General features: G+C 33.7%; 2 protein-coding genes across 6 annotated transcripts in view; both read left to right on the top strand.

Annotated features, from left to right (window-relative positions):
* LOC127835410 (neurogenic locus notch homolog protein 1-like) overlaps nucleotides 1-19,536 on the top strand; it is a 37,363-nt gene extending 17,827 nt beyond the window's left edge. The window contains exons 1-10 of one of the 5 annotated variants that reach the window (XM_052361834.1): nucleotides 4,054-4,174; nucleotides 5,090-5,212; nucleotides 9,839-9,936; nucleotides 11,961-12,059; nucleotides 13,692-13,724; nucleotides 14,032-14,178; nucleotides 14,683-14,825; nucleotides 16,424-16,565; nucleotides 16,750-16,830; nucleotides 17,241-19,536. In XM_052361834.1, coding sequence (XP_052217794.1) covers nucleotides 9,852-9,936; nucleotides 11,961-12,059; nucleotides 13,692-13,724; nucleotides 14,032-14,178; nucleotides 14,683-14,825; nucleotides 16,424-16,565; nucleotides 16,750-16,830; nucleotides 17,241-17,317 — 807 coding nt within the window. In that variant the 5' untranslated portion in view covers nucleotides 4,054-4,174; nucleotides 5,090-5,212; nucleotides 9,839-9,851 and the 3' untranslated portion in view covers nucleotides 17,318-19,536. Of the gene's footprint in view, nucleotides 1-4,053; nucleotides 4,175-5,089; nucleotides 5,213-5,345; nucleotides 5,567-9,838; nucleotides 9,937-11,960; nucleotides 12,060-13,691; nucleotides 13,725-14,031; nucleotides 14,179-14,682; nucleotides 14,826-16,423; nucleotides 16,566-16,749; nucleotides 16,831-17,240 lie in introns of those variants that run through there. The other 4 variants (XM_052361833.1, XM_052361832.1, XM_052361835.1 and 1 more) reach the window with 4 other exon arrangements.
* LOC127835412 (neurogenic locus notch homolog protein 1-like) overlaps nucleotides 1-20,334 on the top strand; it is a 210,044-nt gene extending 189,710 nt beyond the window's left edge. The window contains exon 9 of the mRNA XM_052361838.1: nucleotides 20,250-20,334. The gene's annotated coding sequence lies outside the window, so the exon portion shown is untranslated. The remainder of the gene's footprint in view (nucleotides 1-20,249) is intronic.
* Nucleotides 20,335-20,780: the final 446 nt, after the last annotated feature.

The following is a 20,780-nucleotide window of genomic DNA, read 5'->3' on the forward strand; positions in this document are numbered from 1 at the left end:
AGGAACAAAGGTTTTACAATGCCACTTGTGTTCTCTTATTTTTTATGAAAGGCTGAAACAAATATAGGCTGACAAGCTATCAGACTGTGATATCGACTTGAAATAAATATATCGTCCTTTTTAGACGCGCGCGATTTATTTAAAACAGAGTTATACGATTTCTCTTCTGAGAAAAAATGGAAGCAAGAACATAATCAACACTTATTTTCAACAAATTTCATCAGAAGTCGCAGAAGCGGTAGAAGCAATATAAATCGTATTTAATATTCGTTTTATATAAGCAATTTATTAAATATTTTGTCATTATTATTATTATTATTATTATTTTATTTTTATTTGTCATTATTATTGTTATTATTTGTATTATGTATTGTTATTATAATTTAATCACAGCTACTTAACATACAATGTATACACCAGTTTTGGAAATTAAAAGTTAAACGTGGTAATTGTTTGTGTTCCCATCAACAATAATAATTTAAAACTCATTTCATTTTAATACAAAAGACGAAACAATCGTGCAATGTAAAAGAATTTGCCATCATCAGCATCCTTACCATTAACTTTTTCAAGAAATCATCAAAATAGTAATCATAATTTTAATAATTCCTTAATTATCTTCAGCATACTAATAATTCTCATTTTTACTGGTAGAATCAGCAGCTGCAACAGAATCTCAAACACGACTTATTTCCTAATATATAATGTTGAAAAACATGAATATGGCTTATAAAATTCACGTTTATGTAATGACACACTTATTTTCATAGATAAGAACAGAATAATATTTAATTTAAACTTAGCAGATACAGCTCATCGTCATCAACATATATGCATGTATAATATATATACATTAGCAGCATGCGGTTAACGTCGGTACAAATCATACATCTTTTCAAAGAATGACGAATTATAGGTGCGATGTTGTTGCGTATCCAAATTCAAACTGGATCAAAGTATTGAACACAACAGAAAGAGTATGTTCTTGTTGAAGTTGACAGAATGATTGAAACGTTATTAAATAAATAGTTAATATAACTATTATGTGCTGTGGTGGATCTGGGTGCGGATTATAGTAACAGAAGATATGTTGGTGAAAGACCGGTGAAAGAACGGTTCACAAAGGCGTCTTTAATTTGCGTATTTCTACATAACAATACAGAAGTATATATGTTGGAACATAAAAACTGTATATACATGTGTATATAAGTTTCATCTTATCTAAACGTTCACACATTATTTGGTGCATTGTATTACTGTAAAAAATGTTATGAAAATGTTTGGTTATTTAGTCTGAAACGGAATAGAATATATTAGTATACTATTGGTACATGCAATATTTTTTTACAGGATAGTCAATATATTCAGATAAATTAATGTTTATAGTTGAATGTAAGCTATATTTTCAATTTTCAGACCAATAGATAATACAGATTGTTTTTTTCTTTGCTAGAAAAATGGGAAAACAATTATCTCTATAACTTATCGGTATCATATCAAATTGGTGATATAACATGCATATAAATGTATTAATAAAGATACAATTTTCATATCTTTACAATTGATGTATCATCCGAAATTATTATTAAAAGTCTTAAAAATCTTTATTTTCCGTTGTTGAACGTATAGAGAAAATTGATTTATAATTATCAAATTACTTAAAAGACAACCACAAAAAATGTATACAAGATAAAATTGTTTCAACTTGTTTTGTTTACTAAAGAGGGACAGAGCACAGATCACCCAAAAGTATTTGTGATATAAGTTCAAGAATTCGTTTAAGATAGTAATGTATAACTTTCCACGTGCTCTTCTTTTTAAGCATGTATAAACTATATCAGCCCAATATATTATTCACCCGCGATGAAGTAGACGAGTGTATACATGTACTTCAATTACCACGTTCTTTTTTGCCCTCCTCTCTGACTCTCTGTTTGTCTGTTTACTGATTTCATAAAAAAGATTCCTTCGCGTTTAAACTCGAATCATGCAAACTCGTGTCCTTTTAATACGAAGTTGCATACGTGTATTTGTTTTCATCAAATGTTAAAACATTCAAGTTAGTCCATTTTCAACATTTTTTCAACAACATTTGTTTAAACAAAATTATTCTTTATTTTATAAATTAATATTTATGAAAAATGTAAATAAAAAAAAAACACACTTCGTATGTCCTTAGTGGTCCGATGGTATAATTTTTATACATCTACTATAACAATTATATTGATCGCAATGACCAAAAGTACATAATCGTAACAATAATATTTACCATCATAATCATAATTAAAGTGATACGATTTTAACAAACATGTTCAAAGTATTGATTCCCATCAAGAAAAAAAAACTTAAATACATTTCCACATACTATTGATATATAACATTAAATTCCATTTACATATTTAACCAAACTTTTTCTCAATTTAAGAGGGGGTTTAAACATACATTTTTCAACATCATTATAAAGAAGCATTTTAAATATGTATTTTTATGTATTTTTTTTTTACTAGATGTAGAAGCAAAACAATAACAATTCTGTTCTTGATGATTTAGTTTTATCGTTTGAATAAGCAGTGTACAACCAGGCATTATTATGGAAAGAAGGAAAGAATGCTATTTGATGTGTATTGCTTTTAAATGGCGCTAGAATTCATTAGCGCTGTTTTTTCAGTCGAATTTTATTAGCCCCCGTGCGATTCTAATGGCCATATATCAAGCAGTGGCATGTTGGCACTGTATTGGCGGTAAATCGGAACAAGCAATTGTGTTCAGCGATTAATTGTGACTCCTTCTAATAACACGAATCAATTTATGACATCTAATTGGTTGAACTTATTATTGTTCGTCTTTAACCCGCTTTCAGAAATGTATTTAGTTATTAAATTGCTCCATGAATATATAACGGATATTTTTGCGTAAACATAGCCATTCGCAAATACCAACTGTTTTGTGCCTTATCGTATCATCTGTTATATCTTGATTCATATGACAAATATCGGTGTGTTACGTTTTTGAGTGAATAAAATGTATGTAACAAACGCACACACAATATTTTTCCCAATTAAAATAACCATAAAAATAAAAAAAGTATTACATTTTTTTCTCTTATGTATACCCAAAAATGTATTTGACCAGCATTGAAATTGACAGTTATTGCATATCCACTATATCGATACAAAACACGACATGAATGTAGGAATTGTTAGTACCACACAGGCATGAAACTTTACTATATTTCTCCAAATGCTACTTGACAGCAACAGTTTTATCAATGAAAATTGTAAGATTTTTTAAAAAAGAATGAGTATTTTTTAAATATTATATGTAAAACACACATTAGCCTAAATCTCCGATTTAATAAACAAAACTGTATACGCGCATTACTAACTGTATTAATTTAATTGCTACAAATTACCTATAGTTCTCAATAATTAATGCATCAATATGAAACCACTTCAAAAGTTCATTTCTTAATAAAAATAGCTTTCTTTTTTTTTCAAGCTTAAAATTCAACAAACTAAGATTTCAAATCATGTTCATCAGTAACACGAAGATTTATTTTACAGATCAGCAGAGCGAAGTTTCCAGCTGTATTTCTGGCTCATTATGATATCTGATAGTGTAAACTCAACATGCGCGCTTAATTGGATTGTAGAGCTTAAACAAAAGGGAAATAACTGGGTTTTATGATATATATGGTTTCGATATGAAACCGACTTGTTGCCATATGTCACCAAAATGATGTATGTATGGTTTAGAATGAAAAAATACGTGTCCTAAATTGTGGGGTGAAAAATGCACCCCGGAATTTTTATACAACCCGCAACAAGGGTCTCATATTGAAAAAAATATATATATATATATAATATTTTAGTGTTTATTCATGCCAGAAAATAGTTTATGCTGCTAATATCACAGACATGAAATATGCCGTAACCAGTTGCAATTCCCAGCGACCCTGGGATATGCATTATTGCAAATATTATAATAGATAACAGGCAACTTTAAAATAAGGGTAACCCCCATTATTTCCTTCACTCTTGACGCATGTCTTTTCAGTTATGTATTGAAGTGGATGAGGTGTCCGCCTAGCGATCGGGAGTTCGTGGGTTCACTCCCTACTCGGAAAGCGTTCTCTTTATCTCCTCCATTGACACCAAGTACTGGTTCTTCCCAGGTAAAGGACTCTATAATGTCCATGTCTGTCTATATTGCTCGAAAGGGCGCTTGGCAGTATAAATACATTGACAAAAACTTTCATTTTTGCTTAACCACTTAGAGCAGGACGTCCTCTAATAACATAATGATTATTTATGAGAACTATTCAACTATGTCGTGCTTCTGACGTTTTCAGATTTTGTATAAAGTTTTTGTTTTGAGTATTTCTCCACAAAGACTCGTAAACTGATATCGGTGATAACAGATGTTTGTTACATGTATTAGGTTGATTGAACTCGATTTTATAGACATACATGAGACATAATTTTTTGATATGACAAAAGCGGTTATCAGGAAGAACTCCGAGGTGTATTTATAAAATCTCAGAGCATTCAAGAAGAAAATGTGCATTAGTATTAAACATATAGAGAATTTTATGTGAGTTTTGTATAAAGATCAAGTTTATCATGCGAGGCTTAGAACCGATGTAGCGCGAGGCTTGCCGAGCGCTAACATGGTTCTCGCCGAGCATGATAAACTTGATCTTATCCAAAACTCACACAATATTCTATTTATCCTATTATTTCCTATCTATTTTCCATAAATAATTTTCAAATATCGCATTTTTGACGATTTTGTTTATCCGGAGTTGACAAAAACAGATAATCCAATTAAAAAAAAAACAACAAATCTGATCTAAACATAGCGATAGTATAAAGCTCAAGTTCATACGATCGTTGTTATACTATCGAGTTTAATCTGGTAATAGGATAACAATAATTATTCGACATTTGAAAATATAACAGCATTTATAAGTTGAAATGAACATACATGTTAAAAAGACAATTTTGGAAAGCTATGACTCTCAAAGATATAATAATTTCTTACCTAATGCTTTTTCTAAAAATGATCACATGCAATATCTTACTTCCAGGTTAGGGCCCGTTTGATTAAAGTGAAGAACTGCTGAACAGTAGCACTGTTTATCTTACCAATTAAAGTGTAGTGCAATACGCTGTGTACACAAAGGTCTTAACTGTCCATACTAGCAATTAAGGTATAATCAAAGTATAGTATGAGTTGCGATTTTTTTTTACTATCTCTTAGTTTTCTTTCTTTTCTTCGTCGTCTATTAAAACATATACATACAAATGATGTTATATTAAATAGTTCATACTTACAATACATAGAGATGGGTCAGAACTTTGGAATCCCTGAAGCTGCTTTCAATGATTAGGGTTTTCAAGTTATTAAAAGGAGCCTCAGGGAACCCACAACTTTGGAATCCCTAAGGCTGCTTTCAATGACTCGGATTCCCAAATCGATCATCTGTTTTGTACACTAACGTTCGAACTAAGTATATAGCGAAGAATCTACAACAGAACAGAGTCACAGAGGGAATTTTACAAAGGTGAGTTTATATAGTTATATGATATATATAATAATAATAAAAATGATAATAGTAATAATAATCAACATTATTATTGTTGTTGTTGTTTATTTTTTATATTTGTATTATTATTATTATTAGTAGTAGTATTTTATTATAATTATTATTATTATTATTATAATAATTATTATTATCATTTTCATTATTATTGTGTATTATTTTGTTATTATTATTAGGTCTATTATTATAATTATTATTTGTTTTACAAGCGGTGTAAAAAGGGAAAACTTTTTATGGCCATACAGCATATTTACTCTTCAGTTAAAGCATGTGTTAGCATGTGTAAGCCTGTTAAGGTCTAGTGATTGTATAACAACTGTCCTGTTGGATTGCCTCAAGGGTATAGTTTAACCCTTTTTTGCTATATTTATCAATGAGCTATATGTTATGTACTCACGTTATAAGGGGTATACAATTGTTTCCTGATATTATAGAAATATTTATGTTAAAGGGGCCGTCAATCAGATTTACGAAAAAAAAAAAGTTATAAAATACTTTTTTTTTTACAATTATTAGTTTATATTTATTGAAATATAACGACTGACATATTACATTACTTGAAAAAGTTGTTACGTTTTTATATTTTCATAATATTCAGTTATATAATTTTACTGGGTATGTGTACCAGGTAACTACCAGTTAACTATAAATAACGCTAGTAGATTGATCACCATCGTCACGTGGTAAACCCAGAAAATTGTGCATGCGTAGGGAAGTGTATATATTTTATTTATCACATCCCATACCATGTTTCTCATGTAATATATTCATTACGAATATTGTTATCTTACGCATGTGTAATATACTTTTTAAGCGTTTTCGTTGGCTTATTTTCGTTCGATTGACCAATCGCATTTTGTTATTTTGCCGAAATGACGTTGCAACGTTAAATGGCGTCATGAAATGTAAACAATATTCGGGATTTATCATTATGTTTGCGTAAATATTTATTAAATTTGCTCATTGAAGAGCATGTGATAAAAAAGATCTGAAACTCGTTGTCATATCATACCTTTTTTTTTAACTCGTCCAGGAAATTCTTTAGTAAGCTCGCCAAAGGCTCGCTTGCTAACACAATTCCTGAACTCGTTTAATAAAATATGGTATGATATGACAACTCGTGCCAAATCCTATATTTATCACATGCCATATCCTGTTTCCCATGTAACTACCACTTAACTATAAATAACGCATCATCATAGTCACTTGGTAAACCCAGGAATGCAAATTGTGCATGCGTAGTGAATTGTATATATTCTATATATAAAATGATCAATCTGCTTGCGTTAAATACATGTATAGTGTGTGTGTGTGTGTGTGTGTGTGTGTGTGTGTGTGTGTGTGTGTGTGTGTGTGTGTGTGTGTGTGTGTGTGTGTGTGTGTGTGTGTGTGTGTGTGTGTGTGTGTGTGTGTGTGTGTGTGTGTGTGTGTGTGTGTGTGTGTGTGTGTGTGTGTGTGTGTGTGTGTGTGTGTGTGTGTGTGTGTGTGTGTGTGTGTGTGTATCGTTATGTCACCTATTTTCGCGATGTTCTTTCGATTTCACATCGCGAAATTTTATTACCGAATATACTGAAAATATGAACTTTTTTCAGTAATGTAATATTCCAGTCGTGATAGTTTAATTACTATAAACTAATAGTTATAAAAAAATACGGTGCTTTAGAACTTTTCCTTTTTCGTAAATGTGGTTGACGGACCCTTTTGTTTGAGGATGATATCGTTTTAATTGCTGATACATTTATTGGTCTTCAAAATCAGCTGTACGTAGTATGTCATTTTTGTTCAAAGAGCAAACTTATTGTAAATATTGCTAAACTAAGGTTCTTGTATTCAAGCGCGGTCGTCAATTAGCTTTAAAGGAAAAGTGGATATATAGTGGGTCGTACTAAGAAACTGTCAGTGGTTTTACCTATGTTGGAATATATTTTACAAATAGACTGTCGATGTTTAAAATGGCGGTTCAATGTCAGTTAAAGCAAAGAAAGTATTAATGTATTATCCTAAATTTATTTCAACATATTTCATTTCTGCCTTTTCAAACATTTTTTTTTTAAATATTTTATTCAAAAGTAACAGCAATTATTCATTCTTGGATCCAATTTATGGAGATTACAAAATCCAAAATGTATAGAGACTGTCCAATTTTATGCATGTAAAAGTTTTTTAAATGTTCAAATAAATGCATGTAATGATGCAATCCTTGGAGATTTGGGTAGATACCCGATTAACATATATGCCGCGAAACTTTGTAATAAATACTGGATAAGACTTTCAAGCATTCCAAGAGATAGATACACGAGGCTATGTTACGAAATGTTACTATATTATGATAGAGTCGGGTTTTTATCCAAATTGGGTAACAGATGTAAGATGTAACCTATACACAAAGGGTTTCGGATATATCTGGGAAGCTCAAAATGTTGTTAACCCAAAGTTGTTTTTACTACAATATGTACAAAAGCTAAAAGATCAGTTTATTCAAACATGGCACTCAAGATGTATTGATAGTAGTAAATTACATTATAACTCGATGTATAAGACTAATTTCACTGCCGAAAAATATGTCACTGCTATAGATATAGACAAATTTAGAAAATGTTTGGCTAGCTTTCGTAGCTCCTCATATAATCTTTTGGTAGAGAAAGGGAGGCATTACAATATTTCTAGGGATTATCGTACGTGTGTATTTTGCGAAACCATTCTTGAAGATGAATTCCAGTTTAAGATAAGTTGCCCGTTATTATTCAAATATTCGTTCATGTTATATACCATTGTATTACTTTCAATATTCAACTTTAGAGAAATGTTACCGCCTAATGTCAACTGAGGATATAAAACTGATAAGAAAGAAATATTTCCATTTACATATAGTATGCCTTTAAAGAACGAAATGTATACTTGGACATGTTTGATTGAGACTATATCTTGTCTAGATTTTGGTTTTTGATTTAACCCATTTGTGATCTGTATTGTAACCTCATGCACACTGACTTATGATTTATCATTGGTTGTACATATGTTTGTTTATGGACATGAGGCCTTAAAATACAATAAAATATTGAATTTGAATTACATGTACATGTACCCCGGGTACACTTTATATACTTAAGTTCGATTGGTAATTGCCGGCTAAGGTACTACTTACATGTATCCCGGGTACATGTAAGTATACTTACATGTACCCCGGGTAAGGTAAATATACTAAGACGTACCCGGCTGATATTAGACTGTACCCGAGTTGTATTCCCGCCCAAAATCCGATGTTGTAAAACGCGTTACCGATTACCGTAATTACGAAACGAACTTCTATTTAAAACAATTGCATCAACATGCTTTTTAGTGTGAGTTTCGATAAAACAGAGGTCATATAACAGAAAATTGACATACATATGAACATAATAATTATTTTTTAAAGCCGACAACGAGCGATTTAGCGTTAAAATTCTCGGGTACGTTTAAGTATATTTACCGTACCCGGTGTACATGTAAGTATACTCAAGTGTACCCGGGGTACATGTAAGAAGTACTCGAGCCGACACTGACCAATCGAGCTATACTTAAACGTACCCAGTCGATATTAGACTGTACCCGAATTGTATTCCCGTCATAAATCCGATGTCGTAAAACGCGCTTCGGATTACAATAAAACGATGTTGTTTTTCTCAAACAAATTTCTCTTTTAAAAACAAACTGCATCAGCATATTTTTTTAGTATGAGTTCCGATCAAAAAGAGGCCATTTAACAAAAAAAGAAAAAAAAAGTGATCATAATTAATTTTTTAAAAAGCTGACAACGACCGATTTAGCGTTAAAATTCCCGGGTATGTTATAGTATATTGACCGTACCCTCGGTAAATGTAAGTATACTTAAGAGTAAACATGGTACATGTAAGTAGTACACGAGCCGACAATGACCAATTGAGCGGAAGTGACTTGGTCACTCGCACAGCACCTGTAGTGAGGTCCCGGACTTTTTCCATCTCTCTACACAAATTACCTCAGTAGACAGTTAAGACGAATGTTGAACAAATACCATTTCAAGCAATTTAGTTTACTATAAAATGAATGTTAAAGTTGAATGTTTACATAGTTATATGGTTGTTATCACGGTGGATACGGAGAGAACCCTACTCTTCCAGTCACCAAACTCACCAGCCTATGAGGCTTATGGGACTTAAATTTGGAATATCTTCAAAAATATTTCGCACTATGACTTGTTTTGTTTTTATTTAGATCACAACCAAATATGGAGGCCAAGATAGTCGCATGGGGTGTGTTTTTGACATGCGTAGGGGAAACAGTCGGGCGACCTTGTGCCGCCAAACTTACAGGTACATACTTCAATGAGCCTCGCTCTGTGAAACCGGGGCTTAATGCATGTGCGTAAAGTGTCGTACACAGTCCGCACATGCTTATAAGGGACGACAGTACGCACAGTCTTATCGGGAACGCTTTCCGCCAAGACCTGATTTTAGCTTAAAGAGACTTCTTTTAACGAAGCTATCCATAAAAGCGTAAAGTGCCGTACACAGTCCGAATAGGCTTATCAGGGACGACAGTACGCACAGTCTGATCCAGGACGCTTTCCGCCTAGACCTGATTTTAGGTAAAGAGACTTCTTTCATCGGGGACATCACTTAACGCACATAAATTTAACCCAGTTCTCCCTGAACGGACTCGAATTAAGTTATCAGCTTGGGATATAATATAACATAAAGATGTGAATGGTCACGTGTGTTTCTCTATTTTTAGTTGTACGCCATAAATGTATCGAGTTTTGCAAGTCAATCTGCTGTTAGCTATGCTAGGCCGACCGTCGTTGTATACAATCGATATTGGCCAATGAGAGCGCACGCTTTGAATGAGCGACAGCACTCGTAGGCCTGCACTAACTTCAGTAGAATTATGCAAAGAACGAATGAGTGGGAACATTGGTGTAATGGTAGAATGCTGGCTTAGAGATCGAGAGGTCCCTGGTTCGAATCAAATTGGGGAATCGAACGAGTTGGGCGTATGCGTATCGATGTGTAAGAAAAAGTGTTCATCAATGAAATAAATCTCGCTATCCATGACTGTTTAGCTTTTTTCCTTAAAGAGACATAGCGGACCAAAATAACGTCATAAATAGCGTACAGAGTGCCTCATCTCCCTACCCCCCCCCCCCCCTTAACTGATTACGGCCCCGAGGCGTCTAAAAAATATTGTGGAAAGAACTGCAAGTAAGTTGTGAAATAAAATACCCGTTAACAATTTGATGCGGGTCAATGTTATTTCAGTGCATGTAAATGTCATTGTTTATAGTTATACTGTAAACTGGTTTACACCCTTTTTACAGTCGCGTAATAATAACAATTCACTACACATGTATGCAATGTAAAACCCGTGTTTAAAGAAACAGCGCGATATTATTGCTGTCGTCTGCAATGTCAAGTGCCACTAGTTGGGCTAAAAACCAGGGCAACTAGCGTTTTCAAAGCTTGAAACAACTCAATCCAATTAAACATAGAATACATATAAGGGCGAATTTGGAACAATTATGATTCAATTCCGGTTCACAACAAGACATGATGCGTTAAAAGTCTGTCATGTCGGCAAAATTGATGCTCAATAATCTAAAGAAAATAAATGAATTATTAGATACACATTACACAACAGGTACATGATTTTAGGCTTGGTAACCTTTAGCAAGGCAACCACAATTCTCAAGATGGTTGTCAGTGCAGAAAATAATTGCTAAAAACAGAGACATATTGTTGTTATTTTGTCTAAGTTATCTCTTTAACATCAATAGGAAGATAAAAAGTGCACATACATTTCCACCTGTGCTTTAAGACAAACTCTTTATAAATTTGAATGGGATGTGTTGATTTCAAACATGCGATACAAAAAGCTATAAAATAATTTTGAAATATGAGTTGCGTCTAAGATTATGCAATAGCGTACAACTTCAGTGCCTTCAGCGCTTTGATTATTAGTGTAATAGATCGCAAATCAATAGTCAGTCAATTCAATAACGAGGCACTGATATTATATTACCCGCGTCATGTGAAACTAGGTCTTATGTCGCATTCACTCTCGAAATAAGGTTAGAAACTACGCTCTCCTCTTTGAAATCACGCAAACTATCGTGATCTCATTAGCCGACAGGTTAACTCTAGACCAGACTTTGTGCATATGGCATAAGATCAAGGTTTGCATGACATGACTCATATAATATTAAAATTCACTATTGTTGATGCTGTGTGTAATATTTTATTGTTATTGTAAAACAATCATATCAGTTATTCCCCTCATTGTCGTATAGCTTTTAAATGTTCACGCATATACAATTAAAGGGTCAATACTTCAATTTTAGAGTACAGCATCGATGTTAAGGGAAGTTCGTGTCAAGGAGGTGACTGCAGGTGCACGTGGGCTATAAATGCCTCTGTTAAACCAGTAAAACATCATGAAGGTATGACAAACGAGTTTCTGTTATAAATAATTTTATCTTAAGAACGCTTTTATTATCATATATGGCGAACCTAAACATTTGTAAAAAACATTTGCAAAATCGACTCTATATTATTTAAATAGAACATAATGAACTTGTCAATCGCAAAATATATCATTTAGGATGAACATGGTAGACTTTATATTGTGTACTGTAAACTTGTATTTGTGCAATGCTCACTTGATGAAATTTGTCAAGACCAAACATTACTTACATCTTGTAAATGACTATTGAATTTTGTTTAAAAATCAATTTAACGTGAAAAGCAGCAAAAATAAGATATTGTTATATCTACCTTTTATATTTTAAGTATTATATATGTTTTTAACGATTATACATATATTAACTCAATTCATTATCGTTAAAAAAAACAGGCACTCGGCATTAGCTACTACCCCCCATGACAAAATATTTCGTCGATTTTGTTTTTGTTTTTACTTATATATATAACAAGGTATGAGACTTAGACCCTTGAATTGCTGATTTCGGGGTACCAGCCAATTTCCGAAGCTCACTACTCCATCAATGTTCTACCGATTTGCACAATTTTGGTATCAAACAACGTAGAAGACTTCATACTAAATGAATAAATCGATGCATGTTCGCATAAGTCTACCGTAAAGCAGTCATCAAAAAACAAACTTGCAACAACATTTCCAAGAATCGATCTGATTACCTCGAAAATACATTACACATGTACATAATTCGGTTGTACAGTCATTCGCATTGTAATCTCACATCGCATACAATCAAAACCAATGAAAACAAAATTAACACGTACTAACATATAAGTCCATTTAACTCCAATCTGTTGCGAGAATCAACTTTTCAGCTATTCAACCGATGCCTTTCACAAATGCTACGCCAGTGTCGAGTTCAAAATAGTTTTTAACAAAGCTGTGCTTTCATTGGTCAATAACGGAGGTGTGACTATTCTTGTATAATAGCGTAACGATATTGAAAGGCATCGGTTGAATAGTTGGAAAGCTGATTTTCGCCACATATTGGAGATAGAGAGCTATATATGTTAGTAAGAAATACATTTTTTTAATTTTGATTGTATTTGTTTGCATGAAATGTATAAGTACAATACGAATGACTGTCAAACCGAAGTGTGTACGTTTGTTATGTAGTTTCGTGGTAATCAGATCGATTCTTGCAAATGTTGTTGCAAGTTTGTTTTTTGATGACCGCTTAACGGTAAACGTATGCGGACATGCATCGATTTATTCATTTAGTATGAAGTCTTCAGCGGTGTTTGATACCAGAATTGTGCAAATCGGTTGAAAAGTGATGGAGTAGTGAGCTTCGGAAATTGGCTGGTATGCCGAAATCAGCAATTCAAGGGTCTAAGTCACATACCTTGTTATATATATATATATATATATTTATATATAAGTAAATAAAAAAAATTCGACGAACTTTTGTCATGTTATTTATTATTACTAATGGACAATTTTGAAAGTTTGGGAAGGGGGTAGTAGCTTATGCCGAGTGCCTATGGTTAAAAAGGCATCCTTGAATATACCTTGCTATGTATACGAGAACAGTTAAGGGGATATGTGTACACTCATTCATTTTTAATTATTGCAGGTACTGATTGCTTGATCAGTAAAAGCCATAAAGGTATGTTTTGAGTGATAATGTTTCTCTGTGTAACATGTGTTTCTTACGTTTTTTTTATTTAAAATCTTTGAACATAATTTTTTGTTTGTCATTTTTATATAAAGGGCAAAATTTTACTCACAGAAAAAAACATTTGTACTGTAAGCATAATATAACGATTACAAATAATAATCAATAAAGTCATCATAATAATTATAAATAAAATAACGGTAATAATAAGTTGTAAAATATGTTGTTCTGGATAAAATATAACTTAGTAGGTCATGCTGTTATTCTGTCATTACCATTGTTACATTTATGTTATTAGGTTATCGCAATTGTGCCGCTAATCCAAACTTTGGTTGCATCGGCCAGTGTATGGAATGCAACGGCAAATGTATGAACTACAGCAGTATGGTTGAACAGTATCTGGGCAAAGATTCTCCTTGCACAGAAGAGATGGATCCAATTGGGTGTAAGCCTCGCTGTTTGATTGCTGTTGTGCAGTGTAAAGAGTTTCGTCGCTTTCGTTTCTTTAAAAACGGATCTGCTAAAAAATATTTCTACTAAAGCTGAGTAATTATTATTTTAATTATAACAGCCAGTATTAAAGTTGATTGGTTGACATTTAAACTAGTACCAGGGTACCTTAAAATACAGCCTATAGCCTCTTCCGGCGTTCCAGGGGCGATATTTTTTAGTCGCGTTCTGAGAAAACAGGATTTAATGCATGAGCTTAAAGTGTCGCAAAGCTTGTGCAATCAGGGACATCACTTTCCACCCAAACTGGATTTTGGCTTAGAAGCACTACTTTTAAACGAAACAATCCTTAAAATCGGAAAGCGTCGTCCGACACAGGCTAATCTGGGACGACACTTTACGCACACTTCACGCACACTTTAAGCACATTCGTTAGGCACAGTTTTCCCACAACGAGGCTCATTTTACAACTGGAATGCATTGTGTTCCTTGCCTTCAGGTTGCACTGTGCTGCATATGCGTCAGGATGATTACTGTCTCAACGGCGGGAAATTATTGTGCGAAGATGATAAGAAAGAACCAATCTGCACGTGTCCGGTGGGATGGACCGGATCCCGTTGTGAGAGTCGAATGATTGAGAATGTAAGTTACTATAAGAAAACCAGTCTGATTCTAGTGATGCTTGTGACAATTAATGAGCATCGCTCTGGGAAAACGGATCTTAATGAATATGTGTAAAATATCGTCACAAATAGGCATGTGCCGTTCGCACAGGCTGATGAGGGACGACACTTTCCGCGTTGACTGAATGTTGTTTAGAAAAACCCTACTTTAAATGACAATATGTCATAAAAGCGGACAGTTTCGTCACTGACTAGCTTGTGCGGACTGCACAGGCTCATATCTGACATAACTTTATGCACATGCAGTAAGCCTGGTTTTTCCAGAGCGAAGCTAATTTTAATCGAGTGTTCGAAAGCTTAGAACAACGAGTGTAATAAGTGTCACTAGGATTGTTTCAAAGATCTTGTTTCAATACAAAAATGAACTTCTATGCTTCTTATTTTCTGGGTATTGCCCTTCGTTCATGCCCGACAGTAACTTTTGATACGTTGATATTAGTGTATGATAGATATAGCATGTAGTTTATTATCGGGTAAATCTTCGTCGGTCCAGACTATTTAATACTATTTTTATAGTGTTATATTTTTATGGAGACTGTTGTTATGTCAATCTTTTTTTCCCCGAATTTCGTGTCTATTATAAAATATATTGCTAAATTGGCATTTAAAGGTCAACTGTACCACATTTTATAAAGAAGACAAGCCAAATCCAAAATGACATTTACTACCAAACAAAATCGAAACGTTTGTGTACGTTGCGCGGAAATGCGGGTTTCTTCAAATGTATGGTTAATCTTTCTTAAGAACACACACGTTTACTTGGTATCATTGTACTCTAAGATCAACTTTGCTACGGAAATGAAAATATGTAAAAAACATTGCCGTTCGGGTTATGATAAGTCACATACCTTGTCTTTCGCTCCACTCCTTTTAAGCATAAATCAAGTGTTTTAAAGCTTTTCTTCAAACAACTTGTGCGTGATCCGTGCATATAAATCCAATGTGTGTATCTTTAATCTGTTTCAAATGTAACATATATGTTTTACCTTTAAAGCGTTTTTGTGCGACTTTGAGAAACGGATACAGAAACAGACAAATCTTATTTGTTTTGGCAGATAGTTAAAACTAGTAACCATCCATTGTTAAGAATAGTAATATCCATCCATCGATGAGGAAACTCGTGAACTTCGCCATGGGCTGCCTTTTTTATCACAAACATTAAGTATCCTTTATGAATGGATTGATCATCGGATTGCGAAAATGGTTATTTTGTCTTTTGCGGCCAGCGTAGCTCCAGATCAACCTGCGTATCCGTCCACTTATGAGACCACAAAACCTTGCGTGACGTCATAGCGCACAGAGTAGCTCCTGAACAGACTGTGCAATTGCGCGGGCTGGTCTGGATCTTCGCTGGCTCAATACGACAAAACACCCATTTACGCATGACGCGGGTCAATTCAATTAATGCTTCGTGATTAGGATGCGATTTTCAAGTGCGATGATTTGAAGCTTTTGTAGACTAATTTTATCAATGTGTATACAAATATGTGGTTCAAAGCGCCTATACTCATCGAAACCTTCAAGGTTACTACTTAATTATATAATCCGCTGTTTTAGGTTACCTGTAAATGCTTCAAGACCGACATCACGTGGAACTCTTTCTATGGGATAAATGATATGTACAGGTGTACCGACGACGATAGGCCGGAAAACTGGACGGAGTGCCGACAAAACCGATGTGTTTGTGAAAAGTCTGACGGTAATTTCTCGTTTGGAAACCGCTTTGCTAAAATATTCTCGCATGTGTGTGTAACTTTCTACATACGTAATTGATTGTATCAAGGTAGAGGGCTCAACACAAAAACGTCTGTATTTTCTAAAGATTTGTATGTTTTATAATTATATAGGATTTAAGGTTTACGTTGTATTTAATATCTTTTTAGTACATCATTCTAAGAAATCCTTACCGGAATGTTCCTTGGAGGAGATTTCTGTTCTACCACCAGAGGAATTGTGTGCAAATGGTAAACTGTTAATTCTTATAGTTTAATCTCTTTAAATATTGAATTGACTATAACTGAACTGTATTTCCATACCTTACACAAAAGGTTTATCACTATGCAGCATTTTAAAATCATTAAATGTGATACAAATCATAACGTTAGTTGTATTACAGGAATATTATATCTTATCAACGTATTCATAAGTTAAAGAAATTGCAGTAAATTCTCATTTTGCACTAAAGTGACCATATCTCCCTTAAAGCTGCTTAGTGAATCGCCGTCTACTATACTAAATCAATTGTTAATAGCATTCTGAGAAAATGGGGCGTTATGTGCGTTAAGTGTCTTCCCAGATGAGCCTGTGAAGTCCGCACATGCATTAAGCCCTTTATCAGACCGCTTCACAATTTAGTAAATGTCCATTTTTCCAGGAGCTGCATTGGTCTCGAGGAGTACAGCCATCACATTCACCTTTCCATTAACACTAATATACAGTAAAATGTTTTAAGCCAGCCATTTAATCTTAAACCGAGGACTGAAACGGTGTTGGGGTAGTATAATATAGCGTGTTTTGACCGAAAATGCCTTAAATCAAAATTTAATACATGTATAATAAAAGTCGCAAGTGTTTAAACTAAAAAAATCATATTTTCTGACAGCCATCAATCAGAGTCCAGTTGTCTGGCAGTAAAATAATACAAATAAACAACTTTGGCATGTAGACGTAGCGAAAACTTGGCTCTATCAATAATCAATAAAAACTTTTAGCACAATGCATTGAAAATCCTAATTTGAAGAACTTAAACACTAAACTTGTCATTTTTGATTACTCGGTCGAGAAGTCGCAACACGGCGAACACCAACATCCACACTATATTATACGGCCCCAACACCATTCCAGTCCCTTATGCGTGCGATTGTAAAAAACACGCTCTACTTGTGATATTGCCAAACGATATAAGAGACATTGTGCTGTGCTCGACGTAGTTATTTAAGTGGCATTAAATCACATTCCAATTGTGGCCAGCTTGTATACCGCGCGCAGCAAATAAGACGGCTAGGTGTTCCATACTATAGTGACCGCGTTCTGCAGCTGGAGGAGCCGGTAACAGAGTGCGCATGTGCGTGGAATCCACGACAACGCAGCTGGCGCACATGACAAATCTTGTTCTGACATGCCATTGTTGTTTTAGACGGATTCAATAGTGTGTGCAGTGTTCAGTTGCATGACTACCTCAAATGGACACTATTCAATGTTTTCTCTCAGTGTCTGTGCGTACATTTAGTATTCATGGTCAGTTATGTTCTGCCGTTGATGGGGTAAAATAGTTGAAGTCAACTAACGTAGCCAGTAACAATGAATATAGTGAACAAATAATGAATTCCTATGACGTATTGTTCGTGTTCGTGTTCAAACTTGATTTATGGCATTGCACTCATTATGGCATTTATCGGTTAGCAGTGCGGAAATAGTGACAAATATTCGTTTAAACTTTATTGAGCCTCGTTATGGTGAAACTGTGCTAAATGCAAGTGCCTAAAGTGTTTCCCAGATTAAGCTCGGTTTGCCAGTACGAAGGCTTATATCATGGATATACATGTATGCTAATTTTTTCTACGTTAATACTTTGTTGTGATGCGTCTGATGTGATTTATTTTGAAAGATTGATTTTGGAAAGATTGCTTTTTTATTTTTGTATCATATTTTGCATACTTTATATTATTATTATCATCATCGTCATCATCATCATCGTCGTCGTCGTTGTCGTCCACGTCGTCGGAATTGATAAGGAAGTTATTATGACATTTCATTGTATAATTATTTTTTCCCTTGTATGTTCGTATGCAGGTTTCAAAATAAATACTTGTGTTATGTTACTTAAGACTACATTTTAAAAAAGAAATTATTTCTTAATGTAAATTCTTCATGAAATAAAGGTATTATTATTATTATAATAAATATTATTATTATTATTATTATATGTGCGGAGACTGTTCGATGCCTCTTCCGGTTTTCGAGAGACGAAATACAGGGTTTTCCACTCGAACCCTTCATTGTTTTTAGATTCATATTAAAGCTATAAATTTTATGCTAACCACCACTAAGCCTTGTGAAAGCCGTTGATGGGGTAAAATAGTTGTAGTCAACTAACGTAGCCAGTAACAATGAATATAGTAAACAAATAATGAATTACTATGACGTATTGTTTGTGTTCGTGTTCAAACTTGATTTATGGCATTAAACGCATTATGGCATTTATCGGTTAGCATTGCGGAAATAGTGGCAAATATTCGTTTAAACTTTTTTGAGCCTCGTTATGGTGAAACTGTGCTAAATGCAAATGCCTAAAGTGTTTCCAAGATTAAGCTCGGTTTGCCTGTACGAAGGCTTTTATCATGGATATACATGTATGCTAATTTTTTCTACGTTAATATTTTGTTGTGATGCGTCTGATGTGATTTATTTTGAAAGATTGATTTTGGAAAGATTGCTTTTTTATTTTTGTATCATATTTTGCATACTTTGTATTATTATAATCATCATCATCACCGTCATCATCATCGTCGTCGTTGTCGTGCACGTCGTCGGAATTGATAAGGAAGTTATTATGACATTTAATTGTATAATTATTTTTTCCCTTGTATGTTCGTATGCATGTTTGAAAATAAATACTTGTGTTATGTTACTTAAGACCACATTGTAAAAAAAGAAATTATGTCTTAATGTAAATTCTTCATGAAATAAAGGTATTATTGTTATTATTATTATTATTATAAATATTATTATTATTATTATTATATGTGCGGAGACTGTTCGATGCCTCTTCCGGTTTTCGAGAGACGAAATACAGGGTTTTCCACTCGAATCCTTCATTGTTTTTAGATTCATATTAAAGCTATATATTTTATGCTAATCACCACTAAGCCTTGTGAAAGCAACCAAACTGTGTAATAACATTTTCCTTACTCATGTCTGAAGACAATCAATAAATTAGGCTTTGTTTTACTTCACGATTCTTTTTGATATAAGTGCGTGTATTTGTATCAAGTTATACATATCTCCCCGTTTTTTATAATTACTAAAAAATATTTGCATGAATAGTGTTCTCGTTTACCTTCGTTGTCCGAGTTATTGTTACATGTTAGCGTGGCTCTGAAAACTGGGTTTATATATTTGCGTACAGTTTCAAACCAGATTAACCTGTTGAGTCCGCACAGGCATTTTTGGGACGACGCTCTCCGTTGTATTGTATTTTTTGTTCAAAGGAAGTCACTCCTGGTCGAAATTCATGTTTCGGTGAAACGTTTCGTCCCTGATTAGCCTGTGCGCACATGCATTAAGCCCCGTTTTCCCAGAGCTAAGATCCTAATATATGTTTATCGTTAATGTTATAATAATACAACTAGATGTGTACGTCTTGGCTTGGTGCTTCTTTTAGTATTTTTTAAAGTACGATGATTACTGTATAGTATTAATTGTGTTCGCTATGTAATGGATCGTTGAAATAAAGTTACTCTTCTCTATACTTACGTCATTTTCGTTTTGTGAACATACAAATTAACATGATGCTGTGCCTTTTTTTCTCCCATTACCTAAAACAAAGATCGTTTGTTATACATGTGTACGCCATTGTGTTTAATATATCCGTTTGCAATTTAGACCCATAAGAATCTGTATAATAGAACCTTTGTATTACTCACAATATTTATAAATTTGACCAAGATTACTTACCATTTGACGTCATCGCCCCACTTGAGTCAAGCGCTCGTAAATGAGTTCAACCCCTCACTTTATATTACTCTTTACGCTACGCTGATTGTGGCATTGCTAAAAATTAAAATTTTAAAACTGTTCCAAAAGTGATACGTCTGCTATAATAACGCGCCTATTAAGTGCAAAAGGTATCGTTTAATAAAATATCTGTTTGCACACATAGAAACAGCATATATAAAATATTCAACAGAACTGG

Source organism: Dreissena polymorpha, chromosome 6 (assembly GCF_020536995.1).
Source record: "Dreissena polymorpha isolate Duluth1 chromosome 6, UMN_Dpol_1.0, whole genome shotgun sequence".
NCBI lineage: Eukaryota > Metazoa > Mollusca > Bivalvia > Myida > Dreissenidae > Dreissena > Dreissena polymorpha.